Raw genomic sequence first — 23,298 nt, forward strand, 5'->3', positions numbered from 1 at the left:
TGGGGATGGGACGACTTTCCTATGAAGAGAGGCTGAGAAGGCTAGGGCTTTTCAGCTTGGAGAAGAGACGGCTGAGGGGAGATATGATAGAAGTGTATAAAATAATGAGTGGAATGGATCGGGTGGATGTGAAGCGACTGTTCACGCTATCCAAAAATACTAGGACTAGAGGGCATGAGTTGAAGCTACAGTGTGGTAAATTTAAAACGAATCGGAGAAAATTTTCTTCACCCAACGTGTAATTAGACTCTGGAATTCGTTGCCGGAGAACGTGGTACGGGCGGTTAGCTTGACGGAGTTTAAAAAGGGGTTAGATAGATTCCTAAAGGACAAGTCCATAGACCGCTATTAATGGACTTGGAAAAATTCCGCATTTTTAGGTATAACTTGTCTGGAATGTTTTTACGTTTGGGGAGCGTGCCAGGTGCCCTTGACCTGGATTGGCCACTGTCGGTGACAGGATGCTGGGCTAGATGGACCTTTGGTCTTTCCCAGTATGGCACTACTTATGTACTTATGTACTAGGGTAGGGTTACCATATTTGGTCCCCCTAAAAAGAGTACACATACCCCGCCCGCCACACCCCACCCGTCACGTATCGCCCCACCCCTTTCACCCCACACCCCGTAAGGGTGTCCTATCCCCTCCCCTTACCTTATTCTACTGCCCTGGTGGTCTAGTGACCTCTTCGGGGCAGGAAAGAGCCCCCTTTCCTGCCCAGTGCGCTGCCCTGCATTCTCTCTCTTCCCCTTGCAATGCTGATGGTCCCGGCGCCGATTCAAAATGGCCGCCAAGAGTTGAAGCGGCCTCACAAGACTTCTGCAGAACACTGGAGAGGTCTTCTATTCATGGAGGAGTAGCCTAATGGTTAGTGCAGTGGACTATGGGTTTGATTCTCACTGCAACTCCTTTGGGCAAGTCATTTAACCCTCTACTGCCCCACGTACAAAAATCTTAGGGGTCCTATTACTAAGGTGTGCTGAAAAATGGCTTGTAGTGTAGGTGTGGGTTCTGGGCGCGCGCCAATCCATTTTTCAGCGCACCCGTAAAAAAAGGCCTTTTTAAAATTTTTGCCGAAACCTGACATGTGGCAAAGTCAAAATTGCCGCGCGTTCATTTTGGGTCTGACACCATTGGTCCGCCAGCCATTGACCTAGCAGTTAAAGTTTCATGTGGTAACCGGGTGGTAATGACCTACGTACGCAAAATGCCACTTGGCGCGTGTCTGATACGCGCGGCAGAAAAAAAAAGATTTTTCGGCCACAGGAGGCAAAAATGAAATTACCACAAGAGCCACGCGGTAGCCGTGCGGTAACTCCATTTTGGCGTGGGTTGGACACGCATAGACGCTTACGTGGCATATAGTAAAAGTGCCCCTTAGATTGTGAACGTACCAGGATCAGATGTATATAGTATGTAAAGTGCTTTGGTTGTACCACAGAAAGCAGCATATCAAATACTTTACCCTTCCTTACCTATTCACTTAAAATGCAAAGTTTCCTTTTTTTTTTTTTAATTGTTGCTCACATCTGGTTCCAAGATCTTTCTTTCAGCATTTGCATAACTTGGTCTTCCAGCAGTTTCTCCTCCCACTGCTGATGATTTGCAAAAACACCTTCGGCAATGCCAAAGACTAAAATCCACAGGGAAAAATATGTCACTAAAGGCGGAACAAACTGCCATCCAGCTGTACTGCAAACATCTTCAAAGGACTATTGTTATAAGTCATTAAATGATATCAAATCCCACAAACGAAAAGCAACAATGCAGGGATAAAAACATCCCCCTTCAAAGAAAGGCAAACGCAACTGAAAGTGAGTAAGAAATCTCTAGCATTCTCGCATTCTTTAGATTTGGCTTGTTTCTATGTTTAGATTTTTTCAGGTAGATTGTGCTTGTCTGGTGTTTTGTTTTTTTAAAATCTGCTAAACCTTTGCACAGCCAAGAAGAAAAGTTGACTCGGGGCACTTCTATAACTGAGCACTGGTAGGAGCTAATTCTATAAAGGAATAGCATAAGTGTTGCCATACTGGGACAGACTGAAGGTCCATCAAGCCCAGTATCCTGTTTCCAACAGTGGCCAATCCAGGTCACAAGTACCTGGCAAGATCCCAGAACAGTAAAACCACTTATGCTAGAAATAAGCAGTGGATTTTCCCAAGTCCATCTTAATAATGGCTTATGGACTTTTCTTTTAGGACGTTAGCTAATCCTTTTTTAAAACCTGCTAAGCTAACTGCTTTTACCACATTCTCTGGCAACGAATTTCACAGTTTATTTACATGTTGAGTGAAGAAATATTTTCTCCAGTTTGTTTTAAATTTACTAATGCTTCATTGCGTGCCCCCGAGTCCTAGTATTTTTGGAAAGAGTAAACATGCGATTCACTTCTACCTGTTCCACTCCACTCAGTATTTTATAGACCTCTATCATAGCCATATTTTCTCCAAGCTGAAGAGCCCTAGCCACTTCAGCCTTTCTTCATAGGGAAGTTGTCCTATCCTCTTTATCACTTTCGTTGCCCTTCTGTGTACCTTTTCTAATTCTGTTTTTTGAGATGTGGTGTAGGAGGCAAATTTCCTAAATAGATTACTAGCGTAATCAGGTAGATTCCCATGCGCTGCCCTTCCGCTGCCGGCACCTGCCTCTTCCCTTTACTGCAGCTGCCTGAGCGAAACAAGTTATTTCAGGCGGCCGCAGTAAAGGAAAGAGGCGGATGCCTGCGGCAGCAGGGCAGCGTATGGGAATCGCTGCTGCTGCTGGACTTGGAAAGTCACCGTGACCAGGTAAAATGCCACAAAGCCTCCCCCCTCCCCCTGTGATGCCAAGTTTGGTGGCCATATTTGGTTGCATGAACACCAGACCTACCTTTGGCCAGTTCAAACATAACCAGTCAGTGCTGATTATCGACTTGGCTGGTTAAGATTGAACTGGCCAAAAATAAACCGGATATTCAACGCACCATAAAAGGCGCGACAATTGAATATCCGGGCTCAGCACCGACCGCAGAACTGCCAAGTTACCCATTCCAGAAGGGAGACTTTTTGGCCAGTCCTGGATTTCTGTCAACCTCATCCTGGTGCATTATGGAACCTGTAGCACTGATTTCAATGGATAGAACAATGGACTACAAACACTACTCAGCTTTGGGATGTAAGTTTAAAATCAGGACTGGCCATAAAGTCTCCCTCTTGGAATGGGCAACCGTGGGAGTTAGCCGGTGCCTTCCTGCTTTCCCCAGACAGCAGTTGCCAGAGGCAAGGAATGCCTTCCATCCATCAAAGCTTTTATAAAACACTGAGAAATGAGGGAATCTGAGTTTGGTTCATCAGAACTGCTTCTGCACTGTGCATGTCTTTTCCAGGGTCATACTTCTTATACTAGTGACATGCACCTCCCAGGATATACTGACTATTAAATGACAAGCCATGTCTGCAGCTCAGAAACACAAGCTGTTTGTGTAAGTGCTGGAATTTCATGTGGGTTCCCCGAAGCTGCCAAAAGGGAATAGGCAACAGTCTCCTTTGCGTGCAGAAGTCCAGTAAATTGTATTTCAAAATTATAATCTGGTTTGGTTGCCAGTTATCTGATGAAAGCCTGTTATTCTCAAAGTTTCACAAGATTTATTTTTATTATTATTTACGTGTGTAAGACGATTGATTTGAGGATATGAGGGCAAAGAAATTCCATCTCCAGTGCCCTGTTCGCACGCGACCTCCTTTGTCCTTCTCGGTGTCATGTAACCACAAGCTTCCGCATTACCCATGATCCTTCGACATGCCAATGTTTCTGCGTGCTCTTCATGTCACTATGATAGCTAAACATGCACATAATTCATTGCTTAAGTGAAAAAGATTTTTTTTAAAAACAAAACATTTAGGCATACTTTACAAAACAGAAAGAAAAAATAACTCCTCATCTAGAAATCACGTCTGTCCATCTGTGCGGCAAAATCGTGCATCTGATGTGACTCAGACTTGGTGAGTGGTGCACGACGACTGGGTGTGATGGCATGTGCCACACTGCAAGGCTGTCTGAGCAGCAAGTGTGATTTCCGGTGCAGGAGCAAGTCCTCCAACTTCCTCCCTCTGCCATAGACAAGGGAAAGGGAGAGAGTGTGTGTAAATGCTATGAGCTCATAAGTACATAAGTATTGCCACACTGGGACAAACCAAAGGTGGTCAATCCAGGTCACAAATACCTGGCAAGATCCCGCATTTTACATTTTATGCTGCTTATCCCAGAAATAGCAGTGGATTTATCCCAAGTCAATTTAATAATGGTCTATGGACTTCTCCTTTAGGAAGCTGTCCAGACCTTTTTAAAACCCCGCTAAGCTATCTGCCTTTACCGCGTTCTCTGGCAATGAATTCCAGAGTTTAATTACACGTTGAGTGAAGAAACATTTTCTCCTATTCGTTTTAAATTTACTACTTTGTAGCTTCGTCACATGCCCCCTAGTCCTAGTATTTTTGGAAAGAGTAAACAAACAATTCACATCTACCTGTTCCACTCCACTCATTATTTTATAGACCTCTATCATGTCTCCCCTCAGCTGTCTTTTCTCCAAGCTGAACAGCCCTAGATGCTTCAGCCTTTTCTCATAAGGAAGTCATCCCATCCCCTTTATCATTTTCGTCACCCTTCTCTGTATCTTTCTAATTCCACTATATCTTTTACAAAGCTGCGCTACTGATTAGCACTGTGCTGAATGTGGAGAAGCACAACTTTCTAAAAAGAGCCTGATACGAGCTGTGTTATGTCACACAGACAGCGGTATCATGCTGGGAAAGTGCGGGTGCTGTACCTGAACAGAGGTGAGGAAAGTTACAAAGCAACTAGCCATTTCAGTAACTTTCTTCAGGTACAAAATAGTGTTTGCAACCTCTAGTGGTGGTCAAGTAGTACTACAACTAGGATTCTGATTGCTACCTTAGTACCATGAGACTGCTACTAGAGTTCGCAGCTGCCATTTTACACCTGGAGCCAGCAGGGGATAGGAGCAACTGGACACTACTCTTGCCCGCATGACCCTTGACTACCAGGGAACACCTAAGATAGGCTGGGGGGGGAGGGGGAGGATTACAGGTACTGGGGGGGGGGGGGAGGAAGCTCTCCAGGAGAGCTTTTTCTGGGAGAAGGAATTTCTTGAAGGGGATCTTCTGAGGGTGGGTGGATCATGGGAGGAAGGATGATTTGGGGAGGTGGATTTGAAAACAAAAACCCTGATATTCAGTCCATCACCAGTTAGCTAACCAGGTAAGCTAGGATGCTGGCATCATTTTACTGATTTCTATACCTCTTATGGCCGGGTGAGGCTGGGAGAAAAGCAAACATTCAAATGACAAAGAAAGGGAAAGGCTGAACAACAGACAGTGATAAGAAACATTTGCACAATGTGGACTAGATTTATCAAAGTCTTAGTGAGGCCTGTTAGTAAAATGGGAGCTGCGGTAAATAATGCATGTGAATGTAGGACGCCTTTTATTAAATTTAGCCCTGTATAAGATCAAGGCTTGAGCAAAGCAGCCGAGTGGAAGCAGGGAAGCACAGGAGTGTACAAACTTCATGTCGTCTTTCGTTCACCATCTCTGAGTGTAAACCTTTTCTACTTGTTTCTGAGGTGGGCAGGGAAGGAAGAGGAATGTGAGTGGGCCCTCTTGAGAAAAAGAAGTTTTCCGAGTTACACCATCTGATCAGTAGTAGATTTTGACGAGAAATACAATTCAGGTGTTCATTTGGACTGCATACGCTACAGACCACTACAGATTCCCTCTGCGAATGTGTGGCTGCCCACAAGAAATTCCAGCACTTGTATAAACAGCTTTTGTCCTCTCAGCCATGCACAGGATTTAGTTATTATGTGGGAGAACCTCATTGCTATAAGGAGGCTTATCATGGACAAGAAAGTCAAGAGAGTTGGAGGAGGATGGGATGTGACCTGTTGTGTCTCAAAACTGCTCACATAAAAATAGCCATACGTGGGCAGACTAATGGTCCATCTATCCCAGTATCCTGTTTCCAACAGTGGCCAATCCAGGTCACAGGCACCTGGCAAAATCCCAAAGAGTAGCAAGATTCTGGAACCCCAACAATAGCAAGATTCCAGAATCCCAAACAGTAGCAAGATTCCGGAACCCCAAGGAGTAGCAACATTCCAGAATTCCAAACAATAGCAGATTCTGGAACCCCAAAGAGTACAGATTCCAGAATCCCAAACAATACAAGATTCCGGAACCCCAAAGAATAGCAAGATTCCATGCTAACTGATCCCAGGGACAGCAGTGGCTTCCCCATGTCTATCTCAATAGCAGTCTATGGGCTTTTCCTCTAGGAACTTCTCCAAACGTTTTTTAACCCAGGCCAGCTAAAGATTACTCAAATTGTCTGTAAGGAATTCTTACTAAAACCAAGCACACAGCATCTGATCCACAACCCTCTACCTTGGTAGAGTTTGCCACTCATAGGGTAAGGTTTTCTTTCCCCATCAGGTTTGAGTACAATCCCTGGATGCTGTTATTACAGGTTTAAAGGACAATTACCATGATGGAAAATTCATAATTCTTTGTTCATACGCAGTCCTGTTCACTTCCCTCCTGTGTACATTATCCTCCAGAGAATGTGGTAAAAGCAGTTAGCTTAGCAGGTTTTAAGAAAGGTTTGGATAATTTATTAAGATGGACTTGGGAAAAATCCACCTGCATATTCTGGCATAAGTAGCATAAAATCTGTTTTACTGTTTCTGGGAACTTGCCAGTACTTTGTAACCTGGAGTGGCCACTGTTGGAAACAGGATACTGGGCTTGGTGGACCTTCAGTCTGTCCCAGTATGGCAACGCTATGTTCTTAAGTTCTTAAAATTAATGCGTAAATTTGGGTGTGAGGCCCAAATTGCGCATACAATTTAATTGCTTAATGAGCCAATTAGCACTAATTGGTGCTATCAATTGGTGCTAATTAGCAATAATTGGAATTTATGCACGCATCTTTGTAAAGATGTACGCATAACTATTTCTGCATGGATCCAAAAAAAGTGTGTGGGCCATGGGATGGGCAAGGGTGTGGGCAGGGGTGGTTCTAGGATTTGCGAGTAGTGTTATAGAAGTCAAGTTATCTGTTATAGCCCCACCCAGCGCATCCAGGATACACTGGGCAGGGCTGGGCGCCGCCATTTTGCAGCATCGCAGGAAGAGGAGGGAGGCATGCTACCCTCCCCTCCTCCAACACACAAGGTAGTGGGGTTCTGGACCACCAGGACCCCTTGCTTGGAGGTACTAGGGGGGCTGGAGATCCACCGGACCTCCAGCCCTCCCTGAACCTGGGGGGGGGGATTGGTTGGGGGGACCGGAGGTCCAGCGGACCTCCAGCCCCCCTGTCGCTGGGGGGGGGTGGGAGTTGGTTGGTCACCAGGGACCTTTGCTGGGGAGTTAGGGGAGCTGGAGACCCTGAAACTGGGGGGGGGGAATCGGCGGGGGGAGCGGAGGTCCGCTAGAACCTCCAGCCCCCTGTTGCTGGCAGGTTTGTTGTTTGGGGGGAATGGGGGGCTCACCATTCCTCCCCAATGATCTGCAAACCCTAACGTCGGCTCGGAGCAGTGTAGGGTTTGCCGCGGCCAGTGACCCAATCTTTGGCACGCTAGCCGCTGATCATTGAGGATGAATGTGTTTAGCCCTGTTTAGCATGCATTTGCATGCTAGTTGCATTCAGAGCCCTCAAGCACTTTGTTTCATGCGCTCGAGGGCTCTGATCATGGGGCATTAGCAAATGCTGGCGCTAGTATGGCGCTAACAGCCTCTAGCACCGGCGTTTGCTTCTGATCATCCCCCTGTAAGTGCATCACTTTGCATTTCTTTGCATTGAATTACCGCTGGGTTAGCGCAGGAGACCTTACCGTTTCCTAAATAGGTGGCGGTAAGGCTCCTCCAGGAAATAGCCACCAGGCAAGTTTGTACTTACCGAACAGCCATTTCCTTTTTTTAAAAAAAATCCACTGCAGTAAAAGGGGCCTCGGCAAATCCCCGTGCCGACCCCACCGCAAGGTCACTTTTACCACAGCTTAGCAAAAGGGTCCCTTAGTGCTACAGAATATTGCCTATGACATCCAGGTACTGTCTGGTTAGTGCTGGGTCGGTCTGGTGCTGGAGCTTGGGTACAGCCAGAATGTAAGCAGTTAGTGATAATATTCAGTCTACTGTTCAGTCGGGAACAGCAGACAACGGCCGGGGCAACAGACACTGTTTCTCCCCATACAGTCCATTGCTCCTGGATGAGCTCAACCCATTTAAACGAGAAAAGAATCAGTGCTTTAACTGTGCCAACAGCTTAATCAAAACTGTTCTTTTTAAAGGTTTTTCTTCCTGTTTTTAAGTAGGATTCACCAAGCAATAGTGCCTAGTAGGGAGGGCCCGCCTGTCTGTCTGTCCCGCTGTATGCATAGGTTTGTTTGCTCTTGTACAAACAAATGTGTACATTCCAATAGAGGGAATCGGCACTGCAGGGAGGAAAAGCAGCAACTGCAGGGACCTCAAGCCCCATCTGCCCCCCCCCCCAAAAAAAAATAAAGACTAGCAATTCCAGGAAAGCAGTGGCTTCCCCATGTCTGTCTCAATAATAGTCTGTGGACTTTTCTCCAGGACTTGTCCAAACATTTTCTAAACCCAGATATGCTAACTGCTGTTACCGCATCCTCTGGCAAAGAGTTCCAGAGCTTAACTATTGTTGATGTGAAAAAATGTTTCCTTTATTCCACCCACCCCCAGTAGAGGAATCCAGCAAGGCCAAGGCTGTAGCGAAGATTTGAGGAGCCTGCCGGTCTTACCCTATCCTCTACCAGCAGAACTGAGCAAGGTTTCAGTGCCTGCCAGGAGGGAGTAGAACTCCACCAGCAGGCTTCTCCTCATATTTAGCTGGTCTTGCTCAATTCTTCTGCCAGCAGGGGGACCCTGTAGGAAGTGCAAATAATAACTAGAAACTAAGAGGTGGGGGGGGGGGGGTGGGGGTGGGGGATAAGGGAGGAAGGACAGATGAGGGGAGATGGAGAGGAAGCCGAGAAGAAAGACCAGATCGAAAAGGGAGAATAGAGGGAAAGAGCAGAAGGTGAGGGTTGAAGGGAAAAAGAGGGTGAGGGTATAGAGGAAATGGAGGGCAGGGGTGAGTGAGTGCAGGTTCCCAGAAACAACCCCCTTTGCATGTAAATGCAGAGTCATCTGCCTCAAACCTGTATAAATGTATCATGCACTTGCGTATTTTATAAAACATATGTGTGTGTCACAGCTCCACCTCTGCACCTCCCAAACACAGTCCTGGTAATGCCAACATGCAGATCACATTCCACGTCCACATGTGGTTTGCAGAATTTTTATAAAGCCCCTTTCTGCAGAAAAACCTTTATAAGATTACCCTCCATGTAGCTCTGGACAGTGCTGGATACATCGGGTATGCTCCAGAGAAATTAAGGATAAGGGTAAGGGTAATGCATTAGATATAACACCTCTCTGTGGTGAACCAAAGCAGTTACATATGATATACAGGTCCTTTCTCTGGTGCTCATGCGGAAATCCTCATGCTGGAGCCTGCGATCTACAGTGAAGTTAGCTCTAAAAGAACACCACAGCGTGCTCTAATCAATGAGCAAAGCAAATTACTGCCACGTTAAAACTGCAACTGAAATCCATAGGAAGCAAGCGAAAGCTTTTAATGGAAGATGTAAATGACACTGGCTGTAAATACTGTAGCAGAACATGTTACCCACTCCTACCCTGGCTAAGATAATGCTCAAGCACCTTTCTGACCCTCGTTTGCAACTTTCTTTAAATTAAATCCCCTTATTTTCTTACTCCTGTCAGTGGCGTACCAAGGGGGGGGGCGGTGGGGGCAGTCCGCCCCGGGTGCACGCTGCTGGGGGGGTGCCGCGGCATGCGCCTGTCGGCTCCAAGTTTGCTAACTTCACTCGTTCGCTGCAGCTCCCTCTGCCCCGGAACAGGTTACTTCCTGTTCCGGGGCAGAGGGGAGCTGCAGTGAACGAGCGAAGTTAGCGAACTCTGAGCCAACAGGCACGCGCCGCAGCACCCCCCAGCGGCATGCACCCAGGGGAGGTGTCATTTCAACCGGGGGGGGGGGGGGGGGAGTTGTCTTTTATTTATTGCATTTGTATCCCACATTTTCCCACCTATTTACGGGTTCAGTGTGGCTTACAATACATTGTAAATAATGGAAATGCAGTTAGTTACAATCAGTTATGGAATCCATTGTGAGAAGTTAAGCGAGACAAAGACAAGATTTCGTTAGGGAATAGGTCAAGGAAAAGAACAATGGAAAGAAACAACTGGAAATCGGTAGGGTGATAAAACCTTAGCAAAGGAACATTCGGTATAACATTTTCTGTGAGTGAAGGTTTAAGTGTGATGAGATTACGGGGATGAGAGTTCAGAAAAGAATGTATTGGTGTATTTCTGGAATCGTGAGTGTGGACTTCATGTGTATTGCTCCTTGCAGTAAATTTTATCGAAGAGGTGAGTCTTCAGTAGTTTGCGGAAGTTGGTAAGTTCGTGGATTGTTTTCAAGTTGCGTGGTAGTATATTCCAGAATTGCGTGCTTAAATAAGAAAAGTTTGATGCGTGCAGCGTCTTGTATTTTATGCCTTTGCAGTTTGGGAAGTGGAGGTTAAGAAAAGTTCGAGATGATCTCGCAGGGGGAGGGGCGCATCGGCGATCTGCCCCGGGTGTCCATCCAGGCTAGGAACGCCACTGCTCCTGTTACTCTCTTATCTATCTATATGTTCCATTTTTGCTTACACTCTAGGCTGTCTATGAAAATGTTTATACGTATTGTGTTGACATTGTAAGTAGCATACTATGCACTACTTTGGATTGTTATTTGATATTTGACTGCTGTAATGGTCTATTGCTTATGTTTGATTTATTCTTGCTGTACACCGCCTTGAGTGAATTCCTTCAAATGGCGGTAAATAAATCCTAAATACTCAGTGATTGGCTCAGGCACTGACAGGAAGGATGACACTTAAAAAAACACACCACACAAACATGCTGTTGACATTTTGTATTTGCCCCCTCACCCCTGCCCCCACCCCATGCCTGACAAAACATCTCCTCAACCCAAACATCTCTTCCCACCCAACCCCGAAAACATATCCCTGGTATCTAGCGACAACCCCTAGACATGACTGATCCCCCCCATCCTGTCCCGACACCCAGAAAATATCCCTGGTATCTAGTGGCAGCCCTCCTCCCTCCTACCCCTACCCAACTGGACTACAAAAATATTCCTAAGGGTCCCCCATGCCTGCCCCACAGTTTCCTTAAATTCTGACACAGTCTCGTCTCCACAACCTCCACCGGAAGGCCATGCCACGCATCCACCACCCTTTCCATGAAGAAGTATTTTTCTTAGATTCCTCCTAAGCGTATTTCCTCTCAACTTCTTCATATGCCCTCTCATTCCAGGGTTTCCCTCCATTTGAAAAGGCTCACCTCCTGTATATTTGATGCCACTGAGGTATTTAAACGTCTCTATCATAATCCCTTCTCTCCCGCCTCTCTTCCAGTGTATACACGTTGAGGTTCAAACTGGCAGCTATGCAGCTTAAGAATCCAACAAGAAGTCACAGACCTGAGAGGGGGTGGAGGAAGCAACTCAGATTCTTCTGGTCTGATGGAATAGTAAAGGAAATACAACCAGGGGCATAGCTAGGTGGGGCCACGGGGTGTGGCCCCCGTAGATATAGCCCTGGCCCCCTGCTTTCACCCCCCCCCCCCGCCGCCGACCCTCGCCGCCACATTCGACCCCCCCCCCCCACAGCCGCCAACCCTCCACCGCCGCTGCCGTCAGGTACCTTTGCTGGCGGGGGGTCCCCAACCCCCACCAGCCAGAAGTCCTCTTCAGTGCCAGTCTCCGGCGCATTGCTGATCTGGATTCTGTTTCTGACATGAGTCCTGACACGTGCAGGATGTCAGGACTCACATCAGAAACAGAAATCCAGATGAGCAACGCGCTGGACTCGGAGACCGGCGCTGAAGGGGACTTCGGCTGGCGGGGGCTGGGGACCCCCACCACAAAGGTACCTGGCGGTGGTGGGGGAGAGTTGGCAGCAGCAGGAGGGGGGGTCAAAAGGGACAGGGGAGGGGCGCCGCCACCAGGGGTGTCAAAAGTGGTGGGGGTCTACAGCACCGGGGGGGTGTCAAAAGTGGTGGGGAGGTCGGCGGCGCTGGGGGGGGCCTAAAATGTGCCCCTTCACCTTGGGCTCTGGACCCCCTCCTGCCGAAGTCTGGCTACACCCCTGAATACAACAAAGATCAGTTTTCTTGTGTGTGACTTGGGCTTGTTTATTAACCTGGTGCTTGGTGTTTAGACGGGGCTTGAACAGAAGCACTGCTGAGATTGGTTCTCTGCAGCCAGTGTAGCAATGCAAAGTCAATCCTTCGCCTTGGGCTGTCAACAGCTTAGTCACTCAAGGTATTCTACATCCAGCAGCTATTAGGCAGCTTGCCAGTTTTCAGGTTTAAAGAACTAGAAAACAGGTGTGCCAAGGCTGCTCCAAAAGCTATGGCTGGAATTTTCCCTCCTGTGTTTTGGTTTGCATACAAATGCCAGCAAAAAGGCAAGCAGCGAGTCCCAGCATTTCTTTTGTGGGGGATAAAATCCTTTTCTGTACAGTTTCAAAGGAAAAGATGAACACAGAGAATCTCTAATTAGAAAATGAATGGTATAAAAAAACAAAACTTTACTGGTTGCATGTGTGATTGCATGTTGAGTGGTGCTTTCCAGCCGTGAAGAACTAAGGCCAGTGCTGGGCTGGGGTCCTGTATATAGCAATCCGGTTTAGGTTGGGCTGGAGAAGGCTTCGACAGAAACTCCAGTAATTTGCAACACGAGGACAGCACGGACACATCTTTTACGGTCTGTTTCCCGCAAATGACAAGATGAATTTAGATAGGCTGGAGTCGGTTTCGACAGCAACTTCAGTAGTTGGAACCTACGGACAGGGTTGGGTTTACTTCTATGGTCTACGTCTCAGAAACACCAAAGAAAGGCCATGGTCAAATATATAATATCATGTTCATTGTGGTTTGACCATGAATTGATAATGAGTGTGACTGGATGGACCGTTCATTTATCTGCCGTCTTTACTACGTTACTATGTAGAGCTGTAGGGTGAAATTTATGTATCTGAGAATGTGGTAAAAGCAGTTAGCTTAGTAGGGTTTTAAAAGGTTTGGATAGCTTCCTAAAGAAAAAGTACATAGTAATGCCACACTGGGAAAAGACCAATGGTCCATCGAGCCCAGCATCCTGTCCACGACAGCGGCCAATCCAGGCCAAGGGCACCTGGAAAGCTTCACCAAACGTAAAAACATTCTATACAATGTTATTCCTGGAATTGTGGATTTTTCCCAAGTCCATTTAGTAATGGTTTATGGACATTGTCCTTTAGGAACCGCTAACCCCTTTTTAAAAACTCTTGCTAAGCTACACTGCCTTCACCATGCTCTCAGGCAACGAATTCCAGCCATTATTAAATTGACTTGGGGAAATCCACTGCGTATTTCTGGGATAAGCAGCATAAAATGTATTGTATTGTGTTTGGATCTTGCCAGGTACTTGTGACCTAGATTGGCCACTGTTAGATGCTTGGCTAAATGAAACCTTTGGTCTTCCCATATGGCAATAACTTATGTACTGTTCCCTTGGAAAAGCAAGTCACCTCACAGTCCACCCTGAGACATTCCCCAGGTACTTATTGGGAGCATTCTACAAAGGTCACCAAAAGGTAGTGCCAAGATTTAGCGAGCTAAGCGCATCCGGACTCCAGTAGAGAACACTAGCGCGTGTCAGCATTACACACTAACATTTAGCCGCCCACTTTATGCCATGTCAATAGCAGGCAAAAATGCACATGTATAAATGTGGGGGACCAACCCATGCTCTGCTCATAGGCCCAACCACCCTGGAACGTAACTGTAATTGTGAGTGAGTGTTAACATTCTATAATTATGCATGCAACTGCTGCCTAACTTTAGGTGACCTGTGAATGAGGGGGACTGGCACATAGCCGAGAGCTCTCCCCTTACGCCCCACCCTGGGGTAATTTGCACATAGCAAAAAGGATCATCCCTTACGCCCCACCAGGGGGGACTGTGCAGACAGCAGAAAGCTCTCTGTTATGCCCCAGCCAGGGGACTGTGCACATAGCAGAAAGCTCTCCCTTACATCCCTACCCCGGAGGACTGTGCACACAGAAGAAAGCTCTCTCATGCCCACCCTGGGGGATTGTGCACATAGCAGATAGTTCTCCCTATGTCCCACCCCTTTTTGTAAAACGATTGAGACTTTTTTTCAGCTATAAAGCTCACCAACATCTCTAAGACAAATTGAAGAGGTGAGTTCCAAACCTGTAAAGTATGAAAAGCCGTTCTCTGGATAAACTCAAGTTTTTATTTTCAAAAATTCTAGCCAACATAAGAAACGTATTTTTCACTGAATATCATATAACTTATGAATAAAAATGCCTTTTAGTGCAAATTCCTATGGCTGTCTATAAAGGCAGTCTGTTTCCAATATGAACTCATTTTGAAAATAATGTACTTAACTGCTTTTGCAATTCACCTCTAGTTTTGTGGTCAGTGTGTTCAATATTTCATGTGCTCAGAAATGACCCAGTAGCTAATATATCACATAGGACAGGACTAACTTTCAACAACTAAATGTCCATTGTGACTAGAGCAGTAATCCATGACAGACGGGAACAGTTACTCAAGCCAGTTCCCGTGTCCTGGCAAACTCTGACTGTTGCTCTCTGCTTTGAAGGATTCATTAACTCCAGAATGACTAAGGGCAAGCCTGGTGAGTGAGTTGTTTTGACTGTACCCCTAAAAGCTAGGGGGCCCTTTTACTAAGGCATGCTGAAAATGGCCTGCGCTGGTGTAGACGCGCATATTGAATGCGCATAGGTCCATTTTCAGCGCACCTGCAAAAAAAAAGCCTTTTTTGCCAAAAATGGACGTGCGGCAAATAAAAATCAGCGCACGTCCATTTTGGGCCTGAGACCTTACCCGCCACCCATGACTTAGCAGTAAGGTCTCACGCGTTGCCCGTGCGGTAATCGTCAGTGTGCGTACACTGCCGATTACCGCCCGGTTTGTGCCATGTGGTAGAAAATAGAAATTATTTTCTGCCGTAAGTTTTGGATGCGCATCAAAATTAGAATGACCACCTGGGGCACCGTGGTAGCTGGGCGGTAGTGCTAATTTGATGCGCGTTGTATGCGCGTAGGCACCTATGCATCTTAGTAAAACGGGTCCCTAGGGTCCCTGTCTAGTCCAACAACTGGATCCAATATCTTCCATGCTAAATGAGACATCATCCACCTTATAATTGAAGAGAAAAAACGCCTAGATTTCGACCCAAATCGGGAGATAGACGTTATCTCACAAAAACGAATAAATCGGTATAATGGAAGCCGATTTTGACGTTTTCAACTGCACTCCATCGCGGAAGCGTACAAAGTTGACGGGGGCGTGTCGGAGGCGTGGCGAAGGTGGAACTGGGGGCGTGGTTATCGCCGAGGAGAGATGGGGCGCCTTTCGCCGATAATGGAAAAAAAAAGTATACGTTTGTAGCTAGAATTTAGGGCACTTTTCCTGGACCCTGTTTTTTTCACGAATAGGCCCCAAAAAGTGCCCTAAATGACCAGATTAACCACCAGAGGGAATCGGGGATGACCTCCCCTGACTCCCCCAGTGGTCACTAACCCCCTCCCACCACAAAACATGATGTTTCACAACTTTTTATTTCACCCTCAAATGTCATACTCACCGCCCTGGCAGCAGTATGCAGGTCCCTGGAGCGTTGTTAGGGGTGCAGTGGACTTCAGGCAGGTGGACCCGGCCCACCCCCCCTACCTGTTACAATTGGGCTGCTTAATTGCTTAGTGCATCCAACCCCCCCAAACCCACTGTACCCACATGTAGGTGCCCCCCTTCACCCCTTAGGGCTATAGTAATGGTGTAGAACTTGTGGGCAGTGGCTTTTGAGGGGGATTTGGGGGGCTCAACACACAGGGAAGGTGCTATGCACCTGGGAGCTCTTTTACCTTTTTTTTTGTTTGTTGTAAAAGTGCCCCCTAGGGTGCCCGGTTGGTGTCCTGGCAGTGAAGGGGACCAGTGCAACTAGCGAATCCTGGCCCCTCCCACGAACAAATGCCTTGGATCTATTCGTTTTGAGCTGGGGCACTTTCATTTTCCATTATCACTGAAAAACAAAAACTCCCAGCTCCAAAGTGTCGAATAAAACATGGGACGTCTATTTTTTTTCAAAAATACTGTTCGGTCCGCCCCTTCACGGACCCTTCTCGGAGATAAACGCACATGGAGATAGACGTTTTCGTTCAATTATGCCCCTCCATGCGTACAAAAGTGCTCTCTAATACAGAGCCAGCCCTATAAGCCTTGTGGTAGTTGGGGCAACCCAGAATTATGTCACAGGAAATATGTCCTCCTCTTGTTATCAACTGCAAAGCCAGCTGTGAACATCACCAAGTCAACCAGAGAATTCTGGGAGCCTTAAAGGGGTAGACAGCAGAAGCGTAGCCAGTCTTGCGGTGGGAGGGGGCCCAGAGCCCAAGGTGGGGGGCACATTTTGGTCTAACTGCCCCGACCGCAGCCCCCCCCTGCCGCCCTGCTTGCTTCCCACCCACTGCCGTCAGCAAATACCATTGGCTGGCGGAGGTCCCCAACCCCCGCCAGCTGAAGCATTGTCCAGCGCCGTCTCTGTGCCCGCCTTTGCCCTGCTCTGTCTTCCCCTCACGTCCTGCACGCTTCCTTTAGTGAATTGAACATGCTCAGTTTTCAAAGGAGCATGCCGGACGTGATGGGAAGACAGAACAGGGCAGGCAACGTGCGCCGCCGGACACCCGCGCTGGACAACACTTCAGCTGGTGGGGTTTGGGGGACCCCTGCCAGCAAACAGGGGCCCACAGGAAATTTTGGGGGGGCCCAGGCCCTCGTGCTCCACATAGCTACGTCACTGGTAGACAGTATGATACAACCCTATGAACATGACCACCATGTTAGGTACTTGCGTGTCTATGAAGTCTTGGGCTGCTCTTCTGGCACCACCTTAGATGGTCCCGCAAGCCGGCACAGCAAGAAGAGAATACTAGGTTGTAGTAGAAGAAAACACCCAAATCAGTGCTCAGTCTATTGCATCCCTCTGCCATGGTCTCATTAACACCCACCAACAGAAAATCTAAAGAGCACTGCATGACCTTCACCTCACTCAACCTTACTCATCAGTCAGGCAAGTAACAAAAGCTACCACTCTATCCTTGTTTGTCATGACTTCCACAATGTTCTCAAGGGGATTTAATTGCATTTCCTGAAAGGCCTTTAAAAAAAAAAAAAAAAAAAAAAAAGGTCTCTTACAAAACCACAGCTAATAGAACGATGCAAGTTGGAAAGATTGACATGGCTAAATGAAAGTGAGCAGCGTTTAGGGAGTATTGTCGAGTAGCAATACCCTGGAAGAGGGTTTCAGTGGTGTGGGGGGACTCTTTTTAAATTATTTATATGGAAACAAAGAATGTCTCATGTGTGAAGCAAAACTGACTAGATTCACCTCCAACATATCATGAGTAAACAGTTTGGCCAGGTATCAACAGTTCCAGGAAACTCCATCTGGTCAGATCACTCTTTCTGCCCTCCCCCACCCCTCCACTGCCTGCCACCAGCAGTTCCTTGGGCACTTTTCTCCCTCCAACTAATAACGCGCTATGGAACGCATTACCGAAGGCCACAAAAACAACGCAAGACCTACCATCTTCCAAGGCTACTAGAAAACAGATCTTTTCAGAAGGCATACCATTAACAACCCATCTTAAATACTAAATAATAACACTATACCGATCTATACAAAACCAACTCTTATCACATGACTGATGAACCTCTCTGATATCAATGAGCAAGCACTACCACTTTAACCTATGTTGAATAGAGACTCTCTATAGGTCGATGACCCACTGTACTTTACAATCCAATCTATTACTCAGGAACCTTCATGCAATACCATATTTAGTTCCTTCTTTATCATGTACAGTGGGGGAAATAAGTATTTGATCCTTTGCTGAGTTGTAAGTTTGCCCACTGACAAAGACATGAGCAGCCCATAATTGAAGGGTAGGTTATTGGTAACAGTGAGAGATAGCACATCACAAATTAAATCCGAAAATCACATTGTGGAAAGTATATGAATTTATTTCATGTCTGAAGAGGGAAATAGTATTTGATCCCTCTGGCAAAACAAGACCTAATACTTGGTGGCAAAACCCTTGTTGGCAAGCACAGCTGTCAGACGTCTTCTGTAGTTGATGATGAGGTTTCCACACATGTCAGGAGGAATTTTGGTCCACTCCTCCTTGCAGATCATCTCTAAATCATTAAGAGTTCTGGGCTGTCGCTTGGCAACTCGTCAGCTTCAGCTCCCTCCATAAGTTTTCAATGGGATTAAGGTCTGGTGACTGGCTAGGCCACTCCATGACCCTAATGTGCTTCTTCCTGAAGCCACTCCTTTTGTTGCCTTGGCTGTATGTTTTGGGTCATTGTCGTGCTGGAAGACCCAGCCACGACCCCATTTTTAAGGCCCTGGCGGAGGGAAGGAGGTTGTCACTCAGAATTGTACGGTACATGGCCCCATCCATTCTCCCATTGATGCGGTGAAGTAGTCCTGTGCCCTTAGCAGAGAAACACCCCCAAAACATAACATTTCCACCTCCATGCTTGACAGTGGGGACGGTGTTCTTTGGGTCATAGGCAGCATTTCTCTTCCTCCAAACACGGCGAGTTGAGTTCATGCCAAAGAGCTCAATTTTTGTCTCATCTGACCACAGCACCTCCTCCCAATCCTCTCGGCATCATCCAGGTGTTCCCTGGCAACTTCAGACGGGCCGTCACATGTGCCTTCCGGAGCAGGGGGACCTTGCGGGCACTGCAGGATTGCAATCCGTTATGTCGTAATGTGTTACCAATGGTTTTCGTGGTGACAGTGGTCCAGCTGCCTTGAGATCATTGACAAGTTCCCCCCTTGTAGTTGTAGGCTGATTTCTAACCTTCCTCATGATCAAGGATACCCCACGAGGTGAGATTTTGCGTGGAGCCCCAGATCTTTGTCGATTGACAGTCATTTTGTACTTCTTCCATTTTCTTACTATGGCACCAACAGTTGTCTCCTTCTCGCCCAGCGTCTTACTGATGGTTTTGTAGCCCATTCCAGCCTTGTGCAGGTGTATGATCTTGTCCCTGACATCCTTAGACAGCTCCTTGTGCTCTTGGCCATTTTGTAGAGGTTAGGTCTGACTGATTCACTGAGTCTGTGGACAGGTGGTCTTTCATACAGGTGACCATTGCCGACAGCTGTCTGTCATGCAGGTAACGAGTTGATTTGGAGCATCTACCTGGTCTGTAGGGGCCAGATCTCTTACTGGTTGGTGGGGGATCAAATACTTATTTCCTCTGCAGAATGCAAATAAATTCATATACTTTCCACAATGTGATTTTCCGGATTTAATTTGTGATGTGCTATCTCTCACTGTTACCAATAACCTACCCTTCAATTATGGGGCTGCCTCATGTCTTTGGCAGTGGGCAAACTTACAAATCAGCAAGGATCAAATACTTATTTCCCCCACTGTATGGTATACCATGATCTGTTCCATATATGTTATGTTCCATGTATCTTACCATGTATGTCTGCACCTTAACACAATACCATTGTCATCCTATACCCGGAAATGGCAACCGCCATTACGGCAAATGTAAGCCACATTGAGCCTGCAAATTGGTGGGAAAATGTGGGATACAAAGGCTACAAATAAATAAATAAATAATATAAAAAAAATAAATAAATCTGCCCTAATTCTTGTTCTAGTCCTTTGCCTTCCTCCAGCCGTTTCCCCTTAAATATTTCTTTTCTCACCCCATAGCTCCAACAGCAGCTTAGTGCTGACTTAGTTCCAAACACAATGCGTCTCCTGTTAAGTTGCAGGCTGCCACACTCCGTCCAGTCCCTCTCACCTGGCTCCACCTCCAATAGGCTCTCCACACGCCACAGAAACTAGAATGGCTGGTAGAAGGCTGAGGATTGAGGAGTAGGCTGACAGCATAGGGAGACAAAGCATGTCAACCAATAGGTCCTTCTTCCTTTAGAAGGCAAACAAGTAGAACGCAGGACCAGTGCCAGATAATCCTGGAAATGTGCCAGGTCAATAGTCCAACCATACAATGAGATCTTAAGTGCATAAGTACATAAGCATTCCGTACTGGGGACAGACCGAAGGTCCCATCAAGCCCAGTACAGGTACACAATCCTTTACCCAAAATTCCAGAAGCCAAAAAGCTCCAAACCCTAAAGTTTGGTGCGGAAGTTACATTGATGAATTTGCCAAGATGATACCCCGATGAAAACCCTAGTCCTGAACAAATTTACAATACAGTGATGAAAGAGATCTCTACTGGTGCTATGCCCTTAGAAAACATTAACAATAGTTGATGAACGACCCCATCAGGTTTCAAGGACACAAAGGATAGGGTGACCGTTATTGCTTGTACCAATGCTGTAGGCACACACAAATTAAAGTTGGTAGTGATTGTAAAAGCCAACATCCGAGATGCTTCAAAGGTGTACGCCATCTACCTGTGAAGTATTATGCTAACAAGACAGCATGATTAATCACTTTGTACCAGCAGCAAGAGCTCATTGTAGAGAAGCTGAACTGGAAGAAAACTGAAATATTTTATTGGTTGTAGACAACTGCTCTGCACATCCCTCTCAAGAACTTCCTGTGAAAAAATAATATAACCAGTGGTGTTCCTTGGTCGGCTGCCACCTGGGGCAGATCGCTGCTGAGCATCCCCCCCCCCCCCGGGTGCAGCGCTCCCCAGGATGCAGTGCCCCCCCCCGAATGCAGCCCCCCCCTGGGTGCAGCACCCCCAGAGCATCATCTCCCCCCTCCATCCCCCGGGGTGCATTGCTCTTAACTTCTGGAGGTGCTGGGAGCAGCCACTCGGCTCCGCCGGTTCCCTGCCCCGGAACAGGAAGTAACATCAGAGGGAGCAGGGAACCGATGGAGCCGACAGCTGCTTCCTGCATCCCCCCGAAGCATGCACCCAGGGTGGACCACCCCCACTGACCCGCCCTTGGTATACCACTGAATATAACATAGTAACATAACATATTAGATGTTATGCACTTGCCAATGCTTGGAGAGATATAACTAAATCAGTATTAAGAAATGCTTGGTACAAACTTGGCCATCAACATGTTTGATGACAATGAACCTACAGATGAAGATAAGTGCAAAGTATTGCCATACTGGGACAGACCAAAAGGTCATCAAGCCCAGCATCTTGTTTTCAACATTGGCCATCCAGGTCACAAATACCTGGCAAGATCCCAAAAAAGTACAAAACATTTATGATGTTTATCCCAGAAATAAGCAGTGGATTTTCCCCAAGTCCATTTTAATAATGGTCTATGGACTTTTCCTTTAGGAAGTCGTCCAAACCTTTTTTAAACCCCACTAAGCTAACCACCTTTACTAATTCTCTGGCAACGAATTTCAGAATTTAATTACACGCTCAGTGAAGAAAATGGTTTTCCGATTCATTTTAAATTTACTACTTTGTAGCTTCATCGCATGCCCCCTAGTCCTTGTATTTTTGGAAAGTGTAAACAGACGCTTCACATCTACCCGTTCAACTCATAAGTACATAAGTACATAAGTACATAAGTAGTGCCATACTGGGAAAGACCAAAGGTCCATCTAGCCCAGCATCCTGTCACCGACAGTGGCCAATCCAGGTCAAGGGCACCTGGCACGCTCCCCAAACGTAAAAACATTCCAGACAAGTTATACCTAAAAATGAGGAATTTTTCCAGTCCATTTAATAGCGGTCTATGGACTTGTCCTTTAGGAATCTATCTAACCCCTTTTTAAACTCCGTCAAGCTAACCGCCCGTACCACGTTCTCCGGCAATGAATTCCAGAGTCTAATTACACGTTGGGTGAAGAAAAATTTTCTCCGATTCGTTTTAAATTTACCACACTGTAGCTTCAACTCATGCCCTCTAGTCCTAGTATTTTTGGATAGCGTGAACAGTCGCTTCACATCCACCCGATCCATTCCACTCATTATTTTATACACTTCTATCATATCTCCCCTCAGCCGTCTCTTCTCCAAGCTGAAAAGCCCTAGCCTTCTCAGCCTCTCTTCATAGGAAAGTCGTCCCATCCCCACTATCATTTTCGTCGCCCTTCGCTGTACCTTTTCCAATTCTACTATATCTTTTTTGAGATACGGAGACCAGTACTGAACACAATACTCCAGGTGCGGTCGCACCATGGAGCGATACAACGGCATTATAACATCCGCACACCTGGACTCCATACCCTTCTTAATAACACCCAACATTCTATTCGCTTCCTAGCCGCAGCAGCACACTGAGCAGAAGGTTTCAGCGTGTCATCGACGACGACACCCAGATCCCTTTCTTGATCCGTAACTCCTAACGCGGAACCTTGCAAGACGTAGCTATAATTCGGGTTCCTCTTACCCACATGCATCACTTTGCACTTGTCAACATTGAACTTCATCTGCCACTTGCACGCCCATTCTCCCAGTCTCGCAAGGTCCTCCTGTAATCGTTCACATTCCTCCTGCGACTTGACGACCCTGAATAATTTTGTGTCATCGGCGAATTTAATTACCTCACTAGTTATTCCCATCTCTAGGTCATTTATAAATACATTAAAAAGCAACGGACCCAGCACAGACCCCTGCGGGACCCCACTAACTACCCTCCTCCACTGAGAATACTGGCCACGCAATCCTACTCTCTGCTTCCTATCTTTCAACCAGTTCTTAATCCATAATAATACCCTACCTCCGATTCCATGACTCTGCAATTTCTTCAGGAGTCTTTCGTGCGGCACTTTGTCAAACGCCTTCTGAAAATCCAGATATACAATATCAACCGGCTCCCCATTGTCCACATGTTTGCTTACCCCCTCAAAAAATGCATTAGATTGGTGAGGCAAGACTTCCCTTCACTAAATCCGTGCTGACTTTGTCTCATCAGTCCATGTTTTTGTATATGCTCTGCAATTTTATTCTTAATAATAGCCTCCACCATCTTGCCCGGCACCGACGTCAGACTCACCGGTCTATAATTTCCCGGATCTCCTCTGGAACCTTTCTTAAAAATCGGAGTAACATTGGCTACCCTCCAGTC

The 23,298-nt window shown here is 46.7% G+C and overlaps 1 protein-coding gene across 3 annotated transcripts in view; it reads right to left on the reverse strand.

The window, feature by feature from the left end:
- KCNE3 (potassium voltage-gated channel subfamily E regulatory subunit 3) overlaps nt 1–23,298 on the reverse strand; it is a 49,300-nt gene that overhangs the window by 8,842 nt on the left and 17,160 nt on the right. Inside the window, exons 3-4 of one of the 3 annotated variants that reach the window (XM_030199317.1) lie at nt 3,644–3,817; nt 1,528–1,633 (exon numbers count right to left, since the gene is read on the reverse strand). The exons of 1 other annotated variant lie outside the window; for it this stretch is intronic. In XM_030199317.1, the coding sequence (XP_030055177.1) occupies nt 1,528–1,633; nt 3,644–3,690 (153 nt within the window). In that variant the 5' untranslated portion in view covers nt 3,691–3,817. Of the gene's footprint in view, nt 1–1,475; nt 1,634–3,643; nt 3,818–23,298 lie in introns of all 3 variants that reach the window. One more of the 3 variants, XR_003941764.1, reaches the window with a different exon arrangement.

Source organism: Microcaecilia unicolor, chromosome 4 (assembly GCF_901765095.1).
Source record: "Microcaecilia unicolor chromosome 4, aMicUni1.1, whole genome shotgun sequence".
Lineage (NCBI taxonomy): Eukaryota > Metazoa > Chordata > Amphibia > Gymnophiona > Siphonopidae > Microcaecilia > Microcaecilia unicolor.